The sequence below is a fragment of the Triticum urartu genome, chromosome 5A (genome assembly GCF_056163025.1).
Source record: "Triticum urartu cultivar PI428250 chromosome 5A, HENAU_Tu73, whole genome shotgun sequence".
NCBI lineage: Eukaryota > Viridiplantae > Streptophyta > Magnoliopsida > Poales > Poaceae > Triticum > Triticum urartu.
Window position 1 is genome coordinate 351,462,473 of NC_141877.1, and position 20,474 is coordinate 351,482,946.

The 20,474-nt window shown below is 45.2% G+C and overlaps 1 protein-coding gene across 1 annotated transcript; it reads right to left on the reverse strand.

Moving 5' to 3' along the window:
- Positions 1 to 17,184: 17,184 nt before the first annotated feature.
- On the reverse strand, positions 17,185 to 18,758 carry LOC147971358 (zinc finger protein CO3-like). The gene is made up of 2 exons (XM_087526031.1): positions 17,909 to 18,758; positions 17,185 to 17,688 (listed from the first exon to the last, which is right to left on the reverse strand). Exons 1-2 carry the CDS (start codon positions 18,533 to 18,535, stop codon positions 17,335 to 17,337), a joined length of 981 nt encoding a protein of 326 aa, XP_087382157.1. The 5' UTR covers positions 18,536 to 18,758; the 3' UTR covers positions 17,185 to 17,334.
- Positions 18,759 to 20,474: the final 1,716 nt, after the last annotated feature.

A 20,474-nucleotide genomic window follows, 5' to 3' on the forward strand; every position in this document is an offset into this window, starting at 1 on the left:
CATCAATATGAATCAAGCAGGACGTAGGGTTTTACCTCCATCAAGAGGGCCTGAACCTGGGTAAAACATTGTGTCCCTTGCCTCCTGTTACCATCCGCCTTAGACGCACAGTTCGGGACCCCCTACCCGAGATCCGCCGGTTTTGACACTGACGCCAGGGTCCCTGGCGTCTGGGTCCAGACACCGGGAACCCTGGCGTCTGGCCCTGGAGTCCGAGAAGGACTCTTGCCTTTCAGGTGAAACCGACTTTGTGGAGGCGTTTACTCCATGTTTCAACCCCAAGGCTCAACATATAAATAGAGGGGTAGGGCTAGCACCCAAGACACATCAAGAAACACCAAGCCGTGTGCCGGCAACCCCGTCTCCTCTAGTTTATCCTCTGTCATAGTTTTCGTAGTGCTTAGGCGAAGCCCTGCGAAGATTGTTCTTCACCAACACCGTCACCACACCGTCGTGCTGTCGGAACTCATCTACTACTTCGCCCCTCTTGCTGGATCGAGAAGGCGAGGACGTCACCGAGCCGAACGTGTGCAGAACTCGGAGGTGCCGTGCTTTCGGTGCTTTGATCGGTCGGATCGTGAAGACGTATGACTACATCAACCGCGTTGATATAACGCTTTCGCGAGCGGTCTACGAGGGTACGTAGACAACACTCTCCCCTCTCGTTGCTATGCATCACCATGATCCTATGTGTGCGTAGGAAAATTTTGAAATTACTACGTTCCCCAACAGTGGCATCCGAGCCTGGTTTTATGCGTAGATGTCATATGCACGAGTAGAACACAAGTGAGTTGTGGGCGATATAAGTCATATTGCTTACCAGCATGTCATACTTTGGTTTGGCGGTATTGTTGGATGAAGCGGCCCGGACCGACATTACGCGTACGCTTACGCGAGACTGGTTTTACCGCCGTGCTATGCACATAGGTGACTAGCGGGTGTCAGTTTCTCCAACTTTAGTTGAACTGAGTGTGGCTACGCCCGGTCCTTGTGAAGGTTAAAACAGCACCAACTTGACAAACTATCGTTGTGGTTTTGATGCGTAGGTAAGAACGGTTCTTGCTCAGCTCGTAGCAGCCACGTAAAACTTGCAACAACAAAGTAGAGGACGTCTAACTTGTTTTTGCAGGGCATGTTGTGATGTGATATGGTCAAGACATGATGAGATATAAGTTGTTGTATGAGATGATCATGTTTTGTTGAAGTTATCGGCAACTGGCAAAAGCATTATGGTTGTCTCTCTATTGCATAAGATGCAAGCGCCAAATAATTGTTTTACTTTATCGCTATGCGATAGCAATAGTTGCAAGAGCAATTGTTGGCGAGACGACCATGTGATGACACATTGATATAGATCAAGATGATGGAGATCATGGTGTCATGCCGGTGACGATGGAGATCATGACGATGCTTTGGAGATGGAGATCAAAGGCACAAGATGATGATGGCCATATCATGTCACATATTATGATTGCATGTGATGTTTATCTTTTATACATCTTATTTTGCTTAGTTCGGCGGTAGCTTTATAAGATGATCTCTCACTAAATTATCAAGGTAAAAGTGTTCTCCCTAAGTATGCACCGTTGCGAAAGTTCTTCGTGCTGAGACACCACGTGATGATCGGGTGTGATAGGCTCTACGTTCAAATACAACGGGTGCAAAACAGTTGCACACGCGGAATACTCAGGTTAAACTTGACGATCCTAGTATATAACAGATATGGCCTCGGAACACGGAGACCGAAAGGTCGAGCGTGAATCATATAGTAGATATGATCAACATAGTGATGTTCACCATTGAAACTACTCCATCTCACGTGATGATCGGACATGGTTTAGTTGATATGGATCACGTGATCACTTAGAGGATTAGAGGGATGTCTATCTAAGTGGGAGTTCTTGAGTAATATGATTAATTGAACTTAAATTTATCATGAACTTAGTCCTGGTAGTATTAGCATATCTATGTTGTAGAACAATAGCTCGCGATTTTGCTCCCCGTTTATTTTGATATGTTCCTAGAGAAAACTAAATTGAAAGATGTTAGTAGCGATGATGCGGATTGGATCCATGATCTGAGGTTTATCCTCATTGCTGCACAGAAGAATTAAGTCTTTGATGCACCGCTAGGTGACAAACCTATTGCAGGAGTAGATGCAGATGTTATGAACATTTGGCTAGCTCAATATGATGACTACTTGATAGTTTAGTGCACCATGCTTAAACGGCTTAGAATCGGGACTTCAAAGATGTTTTGAACGTCATGGACCATATGAGATGTTCCAGGAGTTGAAGTTAATATTTCAAGCAAATACCCGAGTTGAGAGATATGAAGTCTCCAACAAGTTCTATAGCTAAAAGATGGAGGAGAATAGCTCAAGCAGTGAGCATGTGCTCAGATTGTCTGGGTAATACAATCGCTTGAATCAAGTGGGAGTTAATCTTCCAGATAAAATAGTGATTGACAGAATTCCCTAGTCACCATCACCAAGTTAGTAGAAATTAGTGATGAACTATGATATGCAAGGGATAACGGAAATGATTCCCAAGCTCTTCGTAATGCTGAAATCGACGAAGGTAGAAATCAAGAAAAGTATCAACTGTTGATGGTAGACAAGACCACTAGTTTCAAGAAAAGGGCAAAGGGAAGAAGGGAAACTTCAAGAAGAACGGCAAGCAAGTTGCTGCTCAAGTGAAGAAGCCCAAGTCTGGTCCTAAGCCTAAGACTAAGTGCTTCTACTACAAAGGGACTGGTCACTGGAAGCGTAACTGCCCCAAGTATTTGGCGGATAAGAAGGATGGCAAAGTGAACAAAGGTATATTTGATATACAGATTATTGATGTGTATTTTACTAGTGTTCGTAGCAACCCCTCGGTATTTGATACTGGTTCAGTTGCTAAGAGTAGTAACTCGAAACGGGAGTTGCAGAATGAACATAGACTAGTTAAGGGTGAAGTGACGATGTGTGTTGGAAGTGGTTCCAAGATTGATATGATCATCATCGCACACTCCCTATACTTTTGGGATTAGTGTTGAACCTAAATAAGTGTTATTTGGTGTTTGCGTTGAGCATGAATATGATTTGATCATGTTTATTGCAATACAGTTATTCATTTAAGTAAGAGAATAAATTGTTGTTCTGTTTACATGAATAAAACCTTATATGGTTACACACCCAATGAAAATGGTTAGTTGGATCTCGATCGTAGTGATACACATATTCATAATATTGAAACCAAAAGATGCAAAGGTAATAATGATAGTGCAACTTATTTGTGGCACTGCCGTTTAGGTCATATTGGTGTAAAGCGCATGAAGAAACTCCATGCTGATGGACTTTTGGAATCACTTGATTATGAATCACTTGATGCTTGCGAACCATGCCTCATGGGCAAGATGACTAAGACTCCTTCTCCGGAACAATGGAGCGAACAACTGACTTATTGGAAATAATACATACGGATGTATGCGGTCCGATGAGTGTTAAGGCTCACGGCAAGTACCGTTATTTTCTGATCTTCACAGATGATTTGAGCAGATATGAGTATATCTTCTTGATGAAACACAAGTCTGAAATATTTGAAAAGTTCAAATAATTTTAGAGTGAAGTGGAGAATCATCGTAACAAGAAAATAAAAGTTTCTATGATATGATCGCAGAGGTAAAATATTTGAGTTACGAGTTTGGCCTTTAGTTAAAACAATGTGAAATAGTTTCACTACTCACGCCACCTGGAACACCACCATGTAATGGTGTGCCCGAATGTCGTAACCGTACTTTATTATATATGGTGCGATCTATGACATCTCTTACCGATTTACCACTATCGTTTTGGGGTTATACATTAGAGACAACTGCATTCACATTAAAAAGGGCACCATCTAAATCCGTTGAGACGACACCGTATGAACTGTGGTTTAGCAAGAAACCTAAGCTGTCGTTTCTTAAAGTTTGGAGTTGCAATGCTTATGTGAAAAAGTTTCATCTTGATAAGCTCAAACCCAAGTCGGAGAAGTGTGTCTTCATAGGATACCCAAAGGAGACAGTTGGGTACACCTTCTATCACAGATCCGAAGGCAAGACATTCGTTGCTAAGAATGGATCCTTTCTAGAGAAGGAGTTTCTCTCGAAAGAAGTGAGTGGGAGGAAAGTAGAACTTGATGAGGTAACTGTACCTGCTCCCTTATTGGAAAGTAGTTCATCACAGAAATCCGTTCCTGTGACTACTACACCAATTAGTGAGGAAGCTAATGATGATGATCATGTAACTTCAGATCAAGTTACTACCGAACCTCATAGGTAAACCAGAGTGAGATCTGCACCAGAGTGGTACAGTAATCCTATTCTGGAGGTCATGTTACTTGACCATGACGAGCCTACGAACTATGAGGAAGCGATGATGAGCCCAGATTCCACGAAATGGCTTAAGGCCATGAAATCTAAGATGAGATCCATGTATGAGAACAAAGTATGGACTTTGATTGACTTGCCCATTGATCGGCAAGCCATTGAGATTAAATGGATCTTCAAGAGGAAGACATACGCTGATAGTAGTGTTACTATCTACAAAGCTAGAATTGTCGCAAAAAGGTTTTCGACAAGTTCAAGGTGTTGACTACGATGAGAGTTTCTCACTCGTATCTATGCTTAAGTCTGTCCGAATCATGTTAGCAATTGCCACATTTTATGAAATCTGGCAAATGGATAAACAAAACTGCATTCCTTAATGAATTTATTTAAGAAGAGTTGTATATGATGCAACCAGAAGGTTTTGTCAATCCTAAAGGTGCTAACAAAATATGCAAGCTCCAGCGATCCATCTATGGACTGGTGCAAGCATCTCGGAGTTGGAATATACGCTTTGATAAGTTGATCAAAGCATATAGTTTTATACAGACTTGCGGTGAAGCCTGTATTTACAAGAAAGTGAGTGGGAGCACTACATCATTTCTGATAAGTATATGTGAATGACATATTGTTGATCGGAGATAATGTAGAATTATTCTACAAAGCATAAAGGAGTCTTTGAAAGGAGTTTTTCAAAGAAAGACCTCGGTGAATCTTCTTACATATGAGCATCAAGATCTATAGAGATAGATCAAGACGCTTGATGAGTTTTTCAATGAGTACATACCTTGACAAGATTTTGAAGTAGTTCAAAATGGAACAGTCAAAGAAAGAGTTCTTGTCTGTGTTACAAGGTGTGAAACTGAGTAAGACTCAAAGCCCGACCACGGCAGAAGATAGAAAGAGAATGAAAGTCATTCCCTATGCCTTGGCCATAGATTCTATAAAATATGCCATGCTATGTACCAGATCTATTGTATACCCTACACTGATTTTGGCAAGGGAGTACAATAGTGATCTAAGAGTAGATCACTGGACAGCGGTCAAAATTATCCTTAGTGAAATAAGGATATGTTTCTCGATTATGGAGGTGACAAAAAGGTTCGTCGTAAAGGGTTACGTCGATGCAAATTTTGACACTGATCCAGATGACTCTAAGTCGCCATCTGGATACATATTGAAAGTGGGAGCAATTAGCTAGAGTAGCTCCGTGCAGAGCATTGTTGACATAGAAATTTGCAAAATACATACGGATCTGAATGTTGTAGACCCGTTGACTAAACTTCTCTCACAAGCAAAACATGATCACACCTTAGTACTCTTTGGGTGTTAATCACATAGTGATGTGAACTAGATTATTGACTCTAGTAAACCCTTTGGGTGTTGGTCACATGACGATATGAACTATGGGTGTTAATCACATGGTGATGTGAACTATTGATGTTAAATCACATGGCGATGTGATCTAGATTATTGACTCTAGTGCAAGTGGGAGACTGAAGGAAATATGCCCTAGAGGCAATAATAAAGTTATTATTTATTTCCTTGTTTCATGATAAATGTTTATTATTCATGCTAGAATTGTATTAACCGGAAACATAATACATGTGTGAATACATAGACAAACAGAGTGTCACTAGTATGCCTCTACTTGACTAGCTCGTTGATCAAAGATGGTTAAGTTTCCTAATCATAGACATGAGTTGTCATTTGATTAACGGGATCACATCATTAGGAGAATGATGTGATTTACTTGACCCATTTTGTTAGCTTAGCACTTGATCGTTTAGTTTGTTGCTATTGCTTTCTTCATGACTTATACATGTTCCTATGACTATGATATTATGCAACTCCCGTTTATAGGAGGGACACTTTGTGTGCCACCAAATGTCACAACGTAACTGGGTGATTATAAAGGTGCTCTACAGGTGTCTCCAAAGGTACTTGTTGGGTTGGCGTATTTCGAGATTAGGATTTGTCGGAGAGGTATCTTTGGGCCCACTCGATAATACACATCACTTTAAGCCTTGCAAGCATTGCAACTAATGAGTTAGTTGTGGGATGATGTATTACGGAACGAGTAAAGAGACTTGCCGGTAACGAGATTGAACTAGGTATTGAGATACCGACGATCGAATCTCGGGCAAGTAACATACCGATGACAAAGGGAACAACGTATGTTGTTATGCGGTCTGACCGATAAAGATCTTCGTAGAATATGTAGGAGCCAATATGGGCATCCAGGTCCCGTTATTGGTTATTGACCAGAGAGGTTTCTCGGTCATGTATACATAGTTCTCGAACCCGTAGGGTCCGCACGCTTAACGTTCATTGACGATATAGTACTATGAGTTATGTATGTTGGTGACCGAATGTTGTTCGTGTTGGGTAACGTAGTAATTTCAAAAAAATTCCAACGCACACGCAAGATCATGGTGATGCATAGCAACGAGGAGAGAGTGTGATCTACGTACCCGGTAGATCGACAACGGAAGCGTTTGGTTGATGTAGTCTTACGTCTTCACGGCCCGACCGATCAAGCACCGAAACTACGGCACCTCCGAGTTCTAGCACACGTTCAGCTCGATGATGATCCCCGGACTCCGATCCAGCAAAGTGTCGGGGAAGAGTTCCGTCAGCACGACGGCATGGTGACGATCATGATGCGTTACTGCTGTAGGGCTTCGCCTAAGCACCGCTACAATATTATCGAGGTCTATGGTGGCTGGGGCGCCGCACACGGCTAAGAATAAGATCACGTGGATCAACTTGTGTGTCTCTGGGGTGCCCCTGCCTCCGTATATAAAGGACCAAGAGGGGGAGGCCGGCCGGCCACATAGGGCGCGCCAGGAGGAGTCCTACTCCCTCCGGGAGTAGGACTTCTCCCCCAATCCTAGTTGGAATAGGACTCGCGAGGTGGGAAAAGAGAGAGAGAGAGAGAGAAGGAGGGGCGCGTGGCCCAGCCCTTGCCGCCTCTCCTCTTCTTCCACTAAGGCCCATTAAGGCCCATGTAGCTCCCGGGGGGTTCCGGTAACCTCCCGGTACTCCGGTAAAATCCCGATTTCACCCGGAACACTTCCGATATCCAAACATAGGCTTCCAATATATCAATCTTTATGTCTCGACCATTTCGAGACTCCTCGTCATGTCCGTGATCACATCCGAGACTCCAAACAAACTTCGGTACATCAAAATGCATAAACTCATAATATAACTGTCATCGTAACCTTAAGCGTGCGGACCCTACGGGTTCGAGAACAATGTAAACATGACCGAGACATGTCTCCGGTCAATAACCAATAGCGGGACCTGGATGCCCATATTGGCTCCTCATATTCTACGAAGATCTTTATCGGTCAGACCGCATAACAACATACGTTGTTCCCTTTGTCATCGGTATGTTACTTGCCCGAGATTCGATCGTCGGTATTCCAATACCTAGTTCAATCTCGTTACCGGCAAGTCTCTTTACTCGTTCTGTAATACATCATCCCGCAACTAACTCATTAGTTGCAATGCTTGCAAGGCTTAAGTGATGTGCATTACCGAGAGGGCCCAGAGATACCTCTCCGACAATCGGAGTGACAAATCCTAATCTCGAAATACGCCAACCCAACATGTACCTTTGGAGACACCTGTAGAGCTCCTTTATAATCACCCAGTTACGTTGTGACATTTGGTAGCACACAAAGTGTTCCTCCGGCAAACGGGAGTTGCATAATCTCATAGTTATAGGAACATGTATAAGTCATGAAGAAAGCAATAGCAACATACTAAATGATCGGGTGCTAAGCTAATGGAATGGGTCATGTCAATCAGATCATTCACTTAATGATGTGATCCCATTAATCAAATAACAACTCCTTGTTCATGGTTAGGAAACATAACCATCTTTGATTAACGAGCTAGTCAAGTAGAGGCATACTAGTGACACTCTGTTTGTCTATGTATTCACACATGTATTATGTTTTCGGTTAATACAATTCTAGCATGAATAATAAACATTTATCATGATATAAGGAAATAAATAATAATTTTATTATTGCCTCTAGGGCATATTTCCTTCAGTCTCCCACTTGCACTAGAGTCAATAATCTAGATTACACAGTAATGATTCTAACACCCATGGAGCCTTGGTGCTGATCACGTTTTGCTCGTGGAAGAGGCTTAGTCAATGGGTCTGTAACATTCAGATCCGTATGTATCTTGCAAATCTCTATGTCTCCCACCTGGACTAGATCCCGGATGGAATTGAAGCATCTCTTGATGTGCTTGGTTCTCTTGTGAAATCTGGATTCCTTTGCCAAGGCAATTGCACCAGTATTGTCACAAAAGATTTTCATTGGACCCGATGCACTAGGTATGACACCTAGATCGGATATGAACTCCTTCATCCAGACTCCTTCATTTGCTGCTTCCGAAGCAGCTATGTACTCCGCTTCACATGTAGATCCCGCCACGACGCTTTGTTTAGAACTGCACCAACTGACAGCTCCACCGTTTAATGTAAACACGTATCCAGTTTGCGATTTAGAATCGTCCGGATCAGTGTCAAAGCTTGCATCAACGTAATCGTTTATGATGAGCTCTTTGTCACCTCCATATACGAGAAACATATCCTTAGTCCTTTTCAGGTACTTCAGGATGTTCTTGACCGCTGTCCAGTGATCCACTCCTGGATTACTTTGGTACCTCCCTGCTAGACTTATAGCAAGGCACATATCAGGTCTGGTACACAGCATTGCATACATGATAGAGCCTATGGCTGAAGCATAGGGAACATCTTTCATATTCTCTCTATCTTCTGCAGTGGTCGGGCATTGAGTCTTACTCAACTTCACACCTTGTAACACAGGCAAGAACCCTTTCTTTGCTTGATCCATTTTGAACTTCTTAAAAACTTTGTCACGGTATGTGCTCTGTGAAAGTCCAATTAAACATCTTGATCTATCTCTATAGATCTTAATGCCTAATATGTAAGCAGCTTCACCGAGGTCTTTCATTGAAAACCTTTTATTCAAGTATCCCTTATGCTATCCAGAAATTCTATATCATTTCCAATTAGTAATATGTCATCTACATATAATATCAGAAATGCTATAGAGCTCCCACTCACTTTCTTGTAAATACAGGCTTCTCCAAAAGTCTGTATAAAACCAAATGCTTTGATCACACTATCAAAACGTTTATTCCAACTCCGAGAGGCTTGCATCAGTCCATAAATGGATCGCTGGAGCTTGCACACTTTGTTAGCTCCCTTTGGATCGACAAAACCTTCTGGTTGCATCATATACAACTCTTCTTCCAGAAATCCATTCAGGAATGCAGTTTTGACATCCATCTGCCAAATTTCATAATCATAAAATGCGGCAATTGCTAACATGATTCGGACAGACTTAAGCATCGCTACGGGTGAGAAGGTCTCATCGTAGTCAATCCCTTGAACTTGCCGAAAACCTTTTGCGACAAGTCGAGCTTTGTAGACAGTAATATTACCGTCAATGTCAGTCTTCTTCTTGAAGATCCATTTATTCTCAATTGCTTGCCGATCATCGGGCAAGTCAACCAAAGTCCATACTTTGTTCTCATACATGGATCCCATCTCAGATTTCATGGCTTCAAGCCACTTTGCGGAATCTGGGCTTACCATCGCTTCTTCATAGTTCGTAGGTTCATCATGATCTAGTAGCATGACTTGCAGAACAGGATTACCGTACCACTCTGGCACGGATCTTACTCTGGTTGATCTACGAGGTTCAGTAGTATCTTGTTCTGAAGTTTCATGATCATCATCATTAGCTTCCTCACTCACTAGTGTAGGTGTCACAGAAACAGTTTTCTGTGATGCACTACTTTCCAATAAGGGAGCAGGTACAGTTACCTCGTCAAGTTCTACTTTCCTCCCACTCACTTCTTTCGAGAGAAACTCCTTCTCTAGAAAGTTTCCGAACTTAGCAATAAAAGTCTTGCCTTCGGATCTGTGATAGAAGGTGTATCCAATAGTCTCCTTTGGATATCCTATGAAGACACATTTCTCTGATTTGGGTTCGAGCTTATCAGGTTGAAGCTTTTTCACATAAGCATCGCAGCCCCAAACTTTCAGAAACGACAACTTTGGTTTCTTGCCAAACCACAGTTCATAAGGCGTCGTCTCAACGGATTTTGATGGTGCCCTATTTAACGTGAATGTGGCCGTCTCTAGAGCGTATCCCCAAAACGATAGCGGTAAATCAGTAAGAGACATCATAGATCGCACCATATCTAGTAAAGTACGATTACGACGTTCGGACACACCATTGCGCTGTGGTGTTTCGGGTGGCGTGAGTTGCGAAACTATTCCACAATTTTTCAAATGTACACCAAACTCGTAACTCAAATATTCTCCTCCACGATCAGATCGTAGAAACTTTATTTTCTTGTTACGATGATTTTCAACTTCACTCTGAAATTCTTTGAACTTTTCAAATGTTTCAAACTTATGTTTCATTAAGTAGATATACCCATATCTGCTTAAGTCATCTGTGAAGGTGAGAAAATAACGATATCCGCCACGAGCCTCAATGTTCATCGGACCACATACATCTGTATGTATGATTTCCAACAAATCTGTTGCTCTCTCCATAGTACCGGAGAACGGTGTTTTGGTCATCTTGCCCATGAGGCACGGTTCGCAAGTACCAAGTGATTCATAATCAAGTGGTTCCAAAAGTCCATCAGTATGGAGTTTCTTCATGCGCTTTACACCGATATGACCTAAACGGCAGTGCCACAAATAAGTTGCACTATCATTATCAATTCTGCATCTTTTGGCTTCAACATTATGAATATGTGTGTTACTACTATCGAGATTCAATAAGAATAGACCACTCTTCAAGGGCGCATGACCATAAAAGATATTACTCATATAAATAGAACAACCATTATTCTCTGATTTAAATGAATAACCGTCTCGCATCAAACAAGATCCAGATATAATGTTCATGCTTAACGCTGGCACCAAATAACAATTATTTAGGTCTAATATTAATCCCGAAGGTAGATGTAGAGGTAGCGTGCCGACTGCGATCACATCGACTTTGGAACCGTTTCCCACGCGCATCGTCACCTCATCCTTAGCCAATCTTCGCTTAATCTGTAGTCCCTGTTTCGAGTTGCAAATATTAGCAACAGAACCAGTATCAAATACCCAGGTGCTACTGCGAGCATTAGTAAGGTACACATCAATAACATGTATATCACATATACCTTTTTTCACCTTGCCATCCTTCTTATCCGCCAAATACTTGGGGCGGTTCCGCTTCCAGTGACCAGTCTGCTTGCAGTAGAAGCACTCAGTTTCAGGCTTAGGTCCAGACTTGGGTTTCTTCTCTTGAGCAGCAACTTGTTTGCTGTTCTTCTTGAAGTTCCCCTTCTTCTTCCCTTTGCCCTTTTTCTTGAAACTAGTGGTCTTGTTTACCATCAACACTTGATGCTCCTTCTTGATTTCTACCTCCGCAGCTTTCAACATTGCGAAGAGCTCGGGAATAGTCTTATTCATCCCTTGCATATTATAGTTCATCACGAAGCTCTTGTAGCTTGGTGGTAGTGATTGGAGAATTCTGTCAATGACGCAATCATCTGGAAGATTAACTCCCAATTGAATCAAGTGATTATTATACCCAGACATTTTGAGTATATGCTCATTGACAGAACTGTTCTCCTCCATCTTGCAGCTATAGAACTTATTGGAGACTTCATATCTCTCAATCCGGGCATTTGCTTGAAATATTAACTTCAACTCCTGGAACATCTCATATGCTCCATGACGTTCAAAACGTCGTTGAAGTCCCGATTCTAAGCCTAAAGCATGGCACACTGAACTATTGAGTAGTCATCAGCTTTTCTCTGCCAGACGTTCATAACATCCGGCGTTGCTCCTGCAGCAGGCCTGGCACCCAGCGGTGCTTCCAGGACGTAATTCTTCTGTGCAGCAATGAGGATAATCCTCAAGTTACGGACCCAGTCCGTGTAATTGCTACCATCATCTTTCAACTTTTCTTTCTCAAGGAACGCATTAAAATTCAATGGAACAACAGCACGAGCCATCTATCTACAATCAAGCATAAACAAGCAAGATACTTATCAGGTACTAAGTTTCATGATAAATTTAAGTTCAGTTAATTTACTTAAAGAACTCCCACTTAGATAGACATCCCTCTAATCCTCTAAGTGATTACGTGATCCAAATCAACTAAACCATGTCCGATCATCACGTGAGATGGAGTAGTTTCATTGGTGAACATCACTATGTTGATCATATCTACTATATGATTCACGCTCGACCTTTCGGTCTCCGTGTTCCGAGGCCATATCTGTATATGCTTGGCTCGTCAAGTATAACCTGAGTATTCCGCGTGTGCAACTGTTTTGCACCCGTTGTATTTGAACATAGAGCCTATCACACCCGATCATCACGTGGTGTCTCGGCACGAAGAACTTTCGCAGCGGTGCATACTCAGGGAGAACACTTCTTGATAATTAGTGAGAGATCATCTTATAATGCTACCGTCAATCAAAGCAAGATAAGATACATAAAAGATAAACATCACATGCAATCAATATAAGTGATATGATATGGCCATCATCATCTTGTGCTTGTGATCTCCATCTCCGAAGCACTGTCGTGATCACCATCGTCACCGGCGCGACACCTTGATCTCCATCGTAGCATCGTTGTCGTCTCGCCAAGCTTGTGCTTCCACGACTATCGCTACCGCTTAGTGATAAAGTAAAGCATTACATCGCGATTGCATTGCATACAATAAAACGACAACCATATGGCTCCTGCCAGTTGCCGATAACTCGGTTACAAAACATGATCATCTCATACAATAAAAATCAGCATCATGTCTTGACCATATCACATCACAACATGCCCTGCAAAAACAAGTTAGACGTCCTCTACTTTGTTGTTGCAAGTTTTACGTGGCTGCTACGGACTTAAGCAAGAACTAATCTTACCTACGCATCAAAACCACAACGATAGTTTGTCAAATTGGTGCTGTTTTAACCTTCGCAAGGACCGAGCGTAGCCACACTCGATTCAACTAAAGTTGGAGAAACTGTCACCCGCAAGCCACCTCTGTGCAAAGCACGTCGGGAGAACCGGCCTCGCGTAAGCGTACGCGTAATGTCGGTCCGGGCCGCTTCATCCAACAATACCGCCAAACCAAAGTATGACATGCTGGTAAGCAGTATGACTTATATCGCCCACAACTCACTTGTGTTCTACTCGTGCATATAACATCAACATAAAAAACCTGGCTCTGATGCCACTGTTGGGTAACGTAGTAATTTCAAAAAAATTCCTACGCACACGCAAGATCATGGTGATGCATAGCAACGAGGGGAGAGTGTGATCTACGTACCCGGTAGATCGACAACGGAAGCGTTTGGTTGATGTAGTCGTACGTCTTCACGGCCCGACCGATCAAGCACCAAAACTACGGCACCTCCGAGTTCTAGCACACGTTCAGCTCGATGACGATCCCCGGACTCCGATCCAGCAAAGTGTCGGGGAAGAGTTCCGTCAGCACGACGGCGTGGTGACGATCTTGATGCGTTACTGCTGCAGGGCTTCGCCTAAGCACCGCTACAATATTATCGAGGTCTATGGTGGCTGGGGCGCCGCACACGGCTAAGAATAAGATCACGTGGATCAACTTGTGTGTCTCTGGGGTGCCCCTGCCTCCGTATATAAAGGACCAAGAGGGGGAGGCCGGCCGGCCACATAGGGCGTGCCAGGAGGAGTCCTACTCCCTCCGGGAGTAGGACTTCTCCCCCAATCCTAGTTGGAATAGGACTCGCGAGGTGGGAAAAGAGAGAGAGAGAAGGAGGGGCGCCGGCCCCGTCTCTCCTTGTCCTATTCGGACTAGGAGGGAGGGGCGCGCGGCCCAGCCCTTGCCGCCTCTCCTCTTCTTCCACTAAGGCCCATTAAGGCCCATGTAGCTCCCGGGGGGTTCCGGTAACCTCCCGGTACTCCGGTAAAATCCCAATTTCACCCGGAACACTTCCGATATCCAAACATAGGCTTCCAATATATCAATCTTTATGTCTCGATCATTTCGAGACTCCTCGTCATGTCCGTGATCACATCCGGGACTCCGAACAAACTTCGGTACATCAAAATGCATAAACTCATAATATAACTGTCATCGTAACCTTAAGCGTGCGGACCCTACGGGTTCGAGAACAATGTAGACATGACCGAGACATGTCTCCGGTCAATAACCAATAGCGGGACCTGGATGCCCATATTGGCTCCTACATATTCTACGAAGATCTTTATCGGTCAGACCGCATAACAACATACGTTGTTCCCTTTGTCATCGGTATGTTACTTGCCCGAGATTCGATCGTCGGTATTCCAATACCTAGTTCAATCTCGTTACCGGCAAGTCTCTTTACTCGTTCTGTAATACATCATCCCGCAACTAACTCATTAGTTGCAATGCTTGCAAGGCTTAAGTGATGTGCATTACCGAGAGGGCCCAGAGATACCTCTCCAACAATCGGAGTGACAAATCCTAATCTCGAAATACGCCAACCCAACATGTACCTTTGGAGACACCTGTAGAGCTCCTTTATAATCACCCAGTTACGTTGTGACGTTTGGTTGCACACAAAGTGTTCCTCTGGCAAACAGGAGTTGCATAATCTCATAGTTATAGGAACATGTATAAGTCATGAAGAAAGCAATAGCAACATACTAAACAATCGGGTGCTAAGCTAATGGAATGGGTCATGTCAATCAGATCATTCACTTAATGATGTGATCCCATTAATCAAATAACAACTTCTTGTTCATGGTTAGGAAACATAACCATCTTTGATTAACGAGCTAGTCAAGTAGAGGCATACTAGTGACACTCTGTTTGTCTATGTATTCACACATGTATTATGTTTCCGGTTAATACAATTCTAGCATGAATAATAAACATTTATCATGATATAAGGAAATAAATAATAACTTTATTATTGCCTCTAGGGCATATTTCCTTCAGTTCGGAGTCCGGGATGAGATCACGGACATGACGAGGAACTCCGGAATGGTCCGGAGATAAAGTTTGATATATGGGATAATAGTGTTTGGTCACCGGAAGGGTTCCGGAATTCACCGGAAGGGGTTCCGGATGTTTCCCAAAATGTTTGGGTACGAGAACACTTTATTTGGGCCAAAGGGGAAAGCCCACAAGGTTTTTGGAAAGTGCAAAAGGAAGTTTTGCGGAGTCCAGGGGCCAGACGCCAGGGTCCCTGGCGTCTGGGTCCAGACGCCGGGAACCCTGGCGTCTGGCTCTGAAGTCCGAGAAGGACTCTTGCCTTTCGGGTGAAACCGACTTTGTGGAGGCTTTTACTCCAAGTTTCGACCCCAAGGCTCAACATATAAATAGAGGGGTAGGGCTAGCACCCAAGACACATCAAGAAACACCAAGCCGTGTGCCGGCAACCCCGTCTCCTCTAGTTTATCCTCCGTCATAGTTTTCGTAGTGCTTAGGCGAAGCCCTGCGAAGATTGTTTTTCACCAACACCGTCACCACGCCGTCGTGCTGCCGGAACTCATCTACTACTTTGCCCCTCTTGCTGGATCGAGAAGGCGAGGACGTCACCGAGCCGAACGTGTGCAGAACTCGGAGGTGTCGTGCTTTCGGTGCTTGGATCGGTCGGATCGTGAAGACGTACGACTACATCAACTGTATTGATATAACGCTTCCGCGAGTGGTCTACGAGGGTACGTAGACAACACTCTCCCCTCTCGTTGCTATGCATCACCATGATCCTGTGTGTGCGTAGGAAAATTTTGAAATTACTACGTTCCCCAACATGCATCACCATGATCTTGCGTGTGCGTAGGAATTTTTTTGAAATTACTATGTTCCCCAACGGTTGTTAGTGACGGCAACCGTCACACGAAAAAAAAACCACAGCCACATGAGCATGTACTCAACCCATATGTCTGAATTGATGACCTGTCAAACCTGACGCATTAGTTGTTAGTGATGGATTATCGTCACCGAAAACGGTATTAGTTGACAAGTCGGCCACTCAAAGGTGATAGTCTTGGCTGTCACCGAAAATGGACTGCCGTGACAAAACTCGAACCGTCAAAATTTAATTATTTCACCGCCACCGTCTCCTATGATCTTAGGTGACAGAAAAAGTTTCCTCCATTTTGTAGTGTCTCCTCCAGGACCACCTCTGCATCCTTGAAGAAATCCCTTGAGGCGCTCGTCGATGGTGTCGCCACTCGCCAGCACATCCTGCATCGGGAGCTTGGTCTTGTCACTGTCACCGCCCGCCTCAAAAATGTGTAAATGGGGAATGGAGAAGTAAAGAGGGGGGGGGTGAATGCAGCCGAATAGGAATAGAGGCGAGAACGGCGAGGAGTAATTGGGATTGTGTTCGCTCTGAAGCCCAGTTTCAGCGAACAGAGCTGATGTGGCGGCGGACCTGCTTCAAGATCCGTGCGCCTCATCCGGCCCATCGCCACTCGCCAGCACACCCTGCATCGGTGAGCTCGGTCTTGTCACCATCACTGCCCGCCTCGAAAATGTGTAAATAGGGAATGGAGAAGAGGGGGATGAATGCGGCCGAATAGGAATAGAGGCGAGTACGGCGAGGGATAATTGGGACTGTGTTCGCTCTGAAGCCAAGTTTCAGCGAACAGAGCTGATGTGGCGACGGGCCTGCTTCAAGATCCGTGCGCCTCATCCAATGACAACTAAAGCGTTCGCGCGAATTTGCTTGTTATCTGACGTCAGTTCATTAGCCTTTTATAGGTAGAAGAGAAGAAAGATCTATCCGGCATCTTTCCATATATTTACAGGTGAAGCTTTGACGCCTCCAATAAATTTCTGAATATTTGGCAGATTAAGGAGAGCCAACCAACATGTAGGCGTCGATCGACCATGGAAGGAGGAACGCTCATGGTCTCTCCACCGAGCCGGCCTAGAAAGTGGGCACAACGCCGCAGCTGGAGTCGGACAGTGCGGCTGCGGAGAAGTACTGGTCCACCTCGAGGTCGGCGTCGGCGCGCTTGGCGAACCGCCCCTTGATCCGTGGCCTGGTCTCGGCGTAGGCCTTCCGCGACGCGTACCTGATGGTCTTCTCGAACCGCCTCATCTTCCTCTTCTCCCTGTACCGGTGCACCCTGGCCTCCCTGTCCATGGCCATGCCCATGAACTGCGGCGACATGTGCGCCGCCGCTGAGAAGAGGTCGACGCTGCTCTCGCTGCGCCTCATGTACGAGCTGGTCACATCCTGGACGGTGCTACTGTTGTCCGGTGATGATGACATTGAAAGCTGGAAATAATAAGATGAGAGACAAGTAGGATAAGATGGACATGCATGGAGATTTCCATGGTTACGTACTGTGGCATTAGAAGGGAATTGAGACCAAGGTTTTGCATATCTAGAAATTATTAACAGCTGTGTGGAGATCTTATAGGCTTGTAGCTAGGAGCCGAGGACCAACAGTTGCTAGATAGAGATCAAGTCCATAGAATTCATGCAAGTAACTCACGCTGCGTTGGAATGTTGCGCCAAATCCGTACCCATGGTTAGAATTTTGTGCATCGTACGACATCTCCGCCGTGAAGCCCTGCCGCTCATGCAGCTGCGCCACCGGCTCGCCGGGCACGACGAGCTCGTGGCTGCCCTCGTGGCTCTCGACACCGTGGCCGCGGTACTCCTTGCTCGACGCGTCCTTCTCGCCTGCTCGTCCGAGGTCAAGGAAGTCAGCGACGAGCGCGTCGCCGAAAGCCGGCGCGTCACCCTCCGAGCCCCGGAGCGGGTCGAGCAGCAGCCACGACGTCGCCTCCTCCTCCTCCTCCTCCTCTCCCTCGCCGTCGTCGTAGTAGGACCTCCGGCCCTCGCGGATGGGCCAGGAGGAGTTGACGCCGCCGGGGCGGACGACGAAGGGCCCTCCGGCAGGCGAGGCCGGGGCCACGGCGCCCATCGGGACGCGGCGGTGGCGGCTGGCCAGCGTGTTGGCCGAGTGCACGTCCGCGTCGCACGCGGCGCAGAGCGCCGCCGAGTCGGCGCGGCAGTAGAACGCGCACGGCGCCGACCGGCACGAGTCGCAGCGCTGCTGCAGCATGCCGCCGCCTCCGCGTAGCTGGCCACGGAGCTCCGGCTCGGCCTTGATCATCGCCGCCCGCGAGGTCGATCGGTTCAGTTCACCCAGCGCCCAGGCGGGCTATATATACGCTTATCCCGTATCCCACTCACCTCCGTCGGCTCTGTCACGCGCAGCAAACAAGCTGGAGCGCAGGGTGCAGCGTCCGGCCTTGTGTTTTGATCTGGCTGGGTTTTCGTCTTGTGGACAAGAGTTAGACAAGTCTGCATGGGGGGACGTCGGCGGGAGAATCCCGGTGGCGACACGTTCGCGGGGTTCGAACGGCTGAGAGAGCCTGGTCCCTTATCTTGTGGCCTGGCGCGCTCACAGTGGGACCGGCTAGAGGGCTTGGTGGGCCCCATAGGATAACGGGTTGCTGCTCCTGGCCAATGCTGCCTTGCACTTTCGACACGTCTCTATGCCCGGTCTCCCATGGCGGACTAGTCAAATCTTATCTGCAAGTTCCGATTGTCAAGGCTGTTGTGCAAGCAATGCCATGTCAGTCTTTGTAAGTTGCGCTCTAAAGAAAAGTCTTTATAAATCCCAAATAATAACACCTACACGTTACACGTGAGGCATATTTGCACATCGTCCACATGCTTTGATCCACCTTAATTACGTTTTACATGAATTCTAAATGAATCTCAGTGCCACGTAGGCATAGCGTGTTGCGTAGGCGTCAAAGCGCTCGCCCACAAGACCCCAGCGCGCGGTTGCCAGCTGCGCCGTGTGGGCGAACCATTTCCCGCTCACACAGTCATCGACCAGTCCACGCGTGTGTGGGTGAACTGCTCTTCGCCCACACGACGTTCGTATGGTGATAGATGGCAACTGCAGTTGCGCGTACGCAGCAACTAGGTAAACACACATGACAACTATGATTCGTTGGTAAATGGCAACTACAATTGCGTGTACGTGGCAACCAGGTAAACACACATGGCAACTAGGTAAGCACATATGGCAACTATGGTTTGAGTGCACGTGGCAACTACCCATAAATTAGACATGACAACTATAGTTAACCAAAACAGTTTGCCTAATTCACATCCAGATGTTTTCTAAGGATGTCACATCTAATCTCTCACAAATACAGAGCAACAAGGACAAAAAAAAGCTGGGACAAAAAAAATTAGACCACAAACATAGTAGACATCAGGTTAGAAAGACCTAACCAAAACAGAGAGAGTTGCCATACTTTTACAACTAAATTTGCCATCCCGGATTGACAACTAAAGCGTCATCCCGCGAGTAACTAACGTAGCTGCAGCAGAACGTGTGGGCATTTTTGCTTCGTCCCACACGCGTGGGATGAGAAGAGCAATACTTGTTGGGCTTGTGGCACGAAGTAGCTGCGCCCACACATAGCCCGTGTGGGTTGCTGCTACCTCTTGAGCACTGCGTTGGTTTTCCCTTAAAGAGAAAAGAGTGATGCAGTAAAGCAGCGTAAGTATTTCCCTTAGTTTTTGAGAACCAAGGTATCAATCCAGTAGGAGGCCACGCACGAGTCCCTCGCATCTACACAAACAAATAAAATCCTCGCAACCAACGCAATAAAGGGGTTATCAATCCCTTCATGGTCACTTACGAAAGTGAGATCTGATAGATATGATAAGATAATATTTTTGGTATTTTTATGATAAAGATGCAAAGTAAATAAAGCAAAATAAAAACCCAGTAAGAAATAGCTTGTTGACGGGAGATTAATATGATGGAAAATAGACCCGGGGGCCATAGGTTTCACTAGTGGCTTCTCTCGAGAGCATAAGTATTACGGTGGGTAAACAAATTACTGTTGAGCAATTGACAGAATTGAGCATAGTTATGAGAATATCTAGGTATGATCATGTATATAGGCATCACATCCGAGACAAGTAGACCGACTCATACCTGCATCTACTACTATTACTCCACACATCGACCACTATCCAGTATGCATCTAGAGTATTAAGTTCAAAAGAACAGAGTAACGCTT